The 6,000-nt window shown below is 42.5% G+C and overlaps 1 protein-coding gene across 6 annotated transcripts in view; it reads left to right on the top strand.

Annotated features, from left to right (window-relative positions):
• The window catches only part of MCTP2 (multiple C2 and transmembrane domain containing 2), a 128,487-nt gene that overhangs the window by 731 nt on the left and 121,756 nt on the right, over window positions 1-6,000 (top strand). For all 6 annotated transcript variants that reach the window (XM_009635062.2, XM_035890606.1, XM_035890607.1 and 3 more), the window contains exon 2: window positions 255-358. In XM_009635062.2, coding sequence (XP_009633357.2) covers window positions 332-358 — 27 coding nt within the window. In that variant the 5' untranslated portion in view covers window positions 255-331. The remainder of the gene's footprint in view (window positions 1-254; window positions 359-6,000) is intronic.

The raw sequence follows: 6,000 nt of genomic DNA, 5'->3' as shown, positions 1-6,000 counted from the left end.
GGGGTTGCCCGGATTTCGGCGTCTCCTCCCCGCCCGTGGGGCCGCTTCCTCTCGCCATCCTTTAGTACCGAGCAGGGCTCGCCGCGTTGCTTTAAATGCGGAGTGAATTCGCTTTTGGCTAGTTGTAGGAGTGTGTGTGGGGGGGTGTTACCTGCTTTTTTTTTTTTTTTTTTTTTTTTTTTTTTTCCCCCTTTTGCTGGATTTTGCCTGCTTTGTGGCAGCCAAATTGCTATCACTTGCTCTTACTTTCCCAGGTGTGCAAGAGAAGTAACTTTGTAGTGGGAGGCTCGGGGTTCCCCTGCGCTTTGCTTCGCTGCGTATCGCTTCGGTGATGCTGCCGGAGGTACTCGGACCCTGTGTGAGTATTTTGTTTGTTTGTTTACGTGAGAAAATTATGCTGGCGAAATCCTCTCCTTTGCCAGCCAGCTTTCACTGAACTGATCTATCCCGGTGCGAACTTGCTTACTGAAACGGAGTTGGTTGGTTGTTGACTTTAGTTAAAGAAATAAATAAAATAATCCCTAAAATAAAAACAGACAGCAAACAAAAACATTCACACGCGTACATCAACGTAGCGGAGTGCTTTAAAGGTACCTTTGAGGGAAGCTTAAGATGTAAGGTGTAGTTCTTTAAAAAAAGGCATTTGTGTACTTGTAATGAAAGAGAGAGTAATTTTTCAGCGATGTTAACACAGCACAACTGTGGCAGCTGGCAAGAACCCAGGCGGTGCCCTTAGTTTTATGACAGTCTGTTGCTCAAAGCACACGGGAAGCTGAATTACTGCAAAGTGGCATTAAGAACATAGGAATTCTCACCTGGATATTTTTGTATTCACTTCTGTGATTAAGCTGTAGAATTTGTCCAGGTGCTTTGCATTGATTTTGATTCATTCGCAGGAGCTGGTCCTGTTGAGTGGGTAGGTTTAGCTGTCAGGATGAATTGAGTGTATTTGAGTAATAATCTTATTTGTTTCATTTTTTGCTGCTGTTCAATACCGTCGTAAAATAGCTTAGCGTACAGCAAATAGCCTTTCATACGATGTAGTCTGGAGATTGTTCTTCCCACAGCTACTGCAAAGTGAAACTACCCGTAACGAATCAATTTGAAGAAAACAGCGCAGAGAGGAAATTTTATTTCTTAAAAATTTTTGCCACTTTTTTTTTTTTCCTTAGGGATGGTAAATTTTGCGCTGTTAAGAAATGTTTAACTTTGATTATAGGAAAGAAGCTATAGAATAGTTTGTAGATGTGTGTATTTAAGGTGTCAATTAAGAAACAAGGGCGTGAGGAGGGGCACCTCTGCCATTGACGGGCGGTTGGAAGGTGGGTGTCTGAAGAGCACATGGGTTCCTGTAATTGTCCCCTCTTTGGCCCGTGGGTAAGACTAACAGAGGCTGGGAGTGTCGCTTACCGTGTCATTTGGGGTAATTAGTACCATAACTGGCTCAACTTCACTGCAAGTTTTTTTTTCCCAGTGGCTTTTGCATTTAGTAATGTAAGCAGCTGCTTTCCAACCAACTGCACTGATGAAATTCCTCTCACTTGAACAGATAATTACTCAAAAATGTACCTGCTCAGGCAAGAAATGCTGCTGAGGAGGATAGTGGTTGTGCTTTGAATATTGGAGTTCACTGGGATTTGGGGCTGCCTGTGATGAAGCTGGGGTTGTGGCCAGGGGGGTGCTCAGGGCAGGGGATAAACCTCACCCCAGAAGCCTCTTGGTTCCTTAGACATTAGGAAAAATTTCTTCACAGAAAGGGTTGTCAGGCTCTGGAATGGGCTGCCCAGGGAGGTGGTCGAGTCCCCATCCCTGGAGGTATTTAAAAGAAGAGCAGATGAGGTGCTTAGGGACAGGGTTTAGTGGTGGGATGGCAGGGTTAGGGTAGCGGTTGGACTCGTTGATCTTAAAGGTCTTTTCCAACCTAGACGATTCTATGATTCTATCTATGATTCTATGATCCTCCTGCTGAGATTTCCAGGCAATACTGAGCGTGTGCTTTAGTCTGCATTGTGCTGATTTCCCCATCTCAATCTCCAAAACTGATTTCTTATTGACAGCTGAAGGTTGCCACGAGGCCTCCACCAGCAGCTCTGAAATTCCCACAGGGCACGCGTACCATGTAATGATGTGCACTGTCATTTTGTTAGAAGAATATTCGATTTCATCTGTTTTAGTCACTTGCTCCTATACCATGAACTAATTTTAGTCTGGGGCTTTGAATTTTGGTCTCCTGAGGTACGGAGATGTGGGGTGTCTTTCATCATCTCGGTGCTGGTTGGGGTCCCTCTGCCCAGGCAGCAGCCAGCTGACGTGGGAGAAGGGGAAGCTTTACCTTAGCAGGGAGAGCAAAGCATGCGAAACATGCTCTGCATTTCCTCCGCACCACTTCCATCCTTGAGTGGAAAATTGCTCCCGATTTCCTCAGATTTGGAGGATTTACATTGGCACCCTTCCCACATTCCCATTTTACTTCCAGTTGTATGTATTAGATAAAGCACTTGCACAGAAGCTTGTTTATAAGCGAAAGGAATGTTTTTCCTCAATCTATCCCTACCAAAGTTAAGTAGCTAGATGTTCCCTGGGTCCCAGGGGGGCTATTTCGCGAGACTAAATTGGTCTTTGCAGGATCATGAGGCTGTCAGAAACACGAGCGACTCAAACTCTGATTTCAAATTGAGTATCAGCATAACAGCTGTACTGCAGTGCACCTCTATTTTCGAAGATGCCAATGCTGTAAAATCAAATTATAGAAGCAAAGGGGATATTTATATTTATGCAATTTGTGTGTCTCAATGGCAAGGCTTGCTTTCCATCTTCTATGTAAGGATTAACTCCCCGTTGCCTTCTGTGTGAGGGTCCTGACGACGCCGGGGAACGGTAAGAGAAATGGGGCCAAGTCTGCCGTATTTGATCAAATGATTGATCCACCTTAGTATATGCTTGGCAATTTCTCACTTGAAGAAATTAGTTTGGGTGTAACTACAGGTTTACCGGCATTGCCACAGAGTGGGGTGATCGCTGTGTGGGCAGGCAGTTTTGGTCCAGTTTAGGGATCAGTAATAAGGAAGCCTGGCTAATGGAGACTTCGTTTCTGTTAGATGTGCTCCACCTTGCCTGGATTTTGGGTATCGTGTGAGTAGTAAGGTGCTACAGATGTGTGGTCTGTCTGTCCTGCCCTGAGGATGCCACCTCCTAAAGCAAACTCGGCTTTTGCCGCCCTCATTGCAGCACGCCTCGCCGTGCTGGGGTAAATATCTGCGTGGAGTGTAACTTTATTCGCACTGATTTATCGCGTAGCTGCTCTGCACTGACATAAAGGAGGGTCTTGCTGTAATTTTTGAAAGTATTTAGGAATTATTAGTTCTCTTACTTATCAAAAAATGCACCACAACCAATCATAGGTGATTTTAAAACCCTTTAACCTATTCTTTCACCTTAAAAACTATTTGGTTCATTACACCTAAGGATAAGACTGTGGAAAATAAGATGTTAATTAACTTTTCTTGAAACATTTCTAGAATGGTTTTGGACTTTGTTTTGCACTACCTTATAAATTCAGACAAGTCAATTATTTCAGGAAAAAAGACTCTGTATGCCTGTTGTGTGTGCCAGTTAAGAAGTTTAGACAGTATAACTTTAACCAGGCTCCTTGAACGGTCTGTGCTTTTTAATTAAGAGAGATCATTAGAGATGATAATGCAGAAGTGGAAAAAATCTGAGTGATATGGAGTAAAGGGAGAACAATTGCTCATAATTCCACGTAACTCAAGATTTTAAAGAGAGGAGAATAAAAGAGCAAAATTCAATGATTTTTTTTTTCCGAGGTACTGTTCAATAAAAGGAGATGCTGTTTCACACAAGGATAATTTATCTGTGGAGCTCATTATTGCAGGATGTTCCTGTTGCTTGAGATATAAATGAATTTTCGAAGTTGTTAGGCAAATTAATAGCAAAAAAAGTATGCTGGGACTGTTAATCACAAAGATGCAGATACAGTTTCTAGCTGAAGCAGCCCTTAAATGACAGATTCCTGCAAACCAGGAGATTTTTTTGCAGGCAGAATCACTATATAATTTCCTGACCTTATATTCTTCTCCTGAGCATCTGCTTTTGGTCAGAGTTAGAGGCAGCTTATTGGGCTAAATAGATATTTGGAGTGACGCAGCCCACTTACAGGCTCTGTGTGATGAAAATTTGGATGGGTTTTTCTCAGATCACTACTACGTTGTCTAAAACAGTTCCAAGCAGGTGAACGTTAGAAGTAACTTCAATTTTCACACTTGGGGAAAAACCTGCAGTAAATAGCGTGCTGAATGCTGTGTTTCCTTAAGTTTTGATGAACTGGCTCTTCGTAACCATCTTCTTAGAATGCAGATTGATCTGACGTTTTGCAAGGCTACACCACTGCTGCAAAGCTTCGTTGTTTTATCGCTTGTGAAATAATTGGATCATTGTTTGAAAATCTGAAGGATGTTATGATTTTGGTTTTGATTTCTATTTTCTTAAATGTATACTGCTTTTTTTTTTTTTTTTTTGAAGCAGGCCTGGTTTTTTGGTTATCTTCACATAAGCAATCTGCTGACCTTCAGGTGTTTTATTTTTTAACCTTTGTTTTCGATGCTCCTGTTGAACCCTGCCTCAGGGCTGATGATGACAAAGTGTGTGTCTGCACTTTTCCGTTGACTTCAGCTGTGGCTTGCCTAAGGAAAACAGACCCTGGAGCTGGAAGTCTTCAAAGCTGCTTGTGGCATTAGAGCTGGAACATTTTCAGTTTGGTCACGAAGGCATCCAGCGTCTCCTGCCACCAGAGAGGACCCTTGCGTGGGTAGGAAGGATGCACAGCGTGACCACTGTTGGTCTTAGAGGAGAGCATCTTGGCAATGCTGTCTGGTGGTCCCTAATTAAAACTAGTTAGCTTGCCTGCTTGCTTCTGGTTTTTTGGTCAGTGTTTGGTGAGAGCTGGAGCTAAATGACCCGGAGGGTGACTTTTCTGCCTGCCATGGTGGGCGCCTGTTTCATATGTATTTACACAGATGCTCCTTCACTAGCTTGTTTTCTCTTTCCCACAAAACCAAGACGCTAAAATCCAAGCAAAATAATAATGTAGGTTTTGAGATCTTTGTTTTGTTTTGTTGGCCTTTTGGAATGAGGAAAAAAAAAGGGGGGGGGGATAATCTTATTCATATCCTTCCTTTCTGGGAAGTACTTATACCCTTGACCATTCTTCCTGTTGCCCACTTCTAAGAACTACATTTGTAGTCTGCAAAGTAAATTCTGCTTTACTGGAAACTTTAGGTTTGGGAAGACTCCATTGTTTTGGAAATTCTTGGAATTGTGTAGCTTTGCTGCCTTAAGATCAGAGATAAGAACTAATTTGGAAATAGAAGATTTCCAGCTCCATGTAACACTGTGAATTAAGATGCAGAAGCAGCTCTGTGGTCTTCTCAGGATTTAGGAGTGTGTGCTCCCATTCCTCTTTGCTCCTAAATACATAAGACTTATTCTAGGAATAAGTTTTGGCCAGGACAGGGTATACAATTTTTCTTGTTTGGAAATGTCTGAAAGGGGATGAATGGAAATGAGATGGCCATACTAATTTACTTGAGCAGGCATTTGTCCCTGTTGCTGCTGTTGAGGAGGTGGCGATGAGCTGGAGCTGTCAGCGAGGATGGGGCAGACCCTCTTAGCTCATGTTATCCTGGCTGTGAAATTTTTTTTTTAAAAGCCTGGCTCATTTGGGTTTGAGTGGGAAGGGATTATGGAGCTCTGTTGTTTGAAATTTTATTGGATACATGCTCCCCTTAAAGTAAAATCCTATTGAACCTAATGGTTTTGACAATTTCAAATAAAAATATCCAAATGAATGAAGTAACATAACTCAGCTCCTTGTTGCTGTGTCCCTGGGTTTCAAGTGGAATGTTTTTTTGATCTCTTCCCTCATGGGAAACATCTGCAGAACCAAATGGCAAATCATTAATGCTCATTCAATAGCAGGCTTTG

The sequence above is a fragment of the Egretta garzetta genome, unplaced genomic scaffold, assembly GCF_000687185.1.
Source record: "Egretta garzetta isolate BGI_Z169 unplaced genomic scaffold, ASM68718v1 scaffold322, whole genome shotgun sequence".
Taxonomy (NCBI): domain Eukaryota; kingdom Metazoa; phylum Chordata; class Aves; order Pelecaniformes; family Ardeidae; genus Egretta; species Egretta garzetta.
Note: the sequence above shows the minus strand (reverse complement) of the source record. Positions and strands in the feature narration are given on the sequence as shown.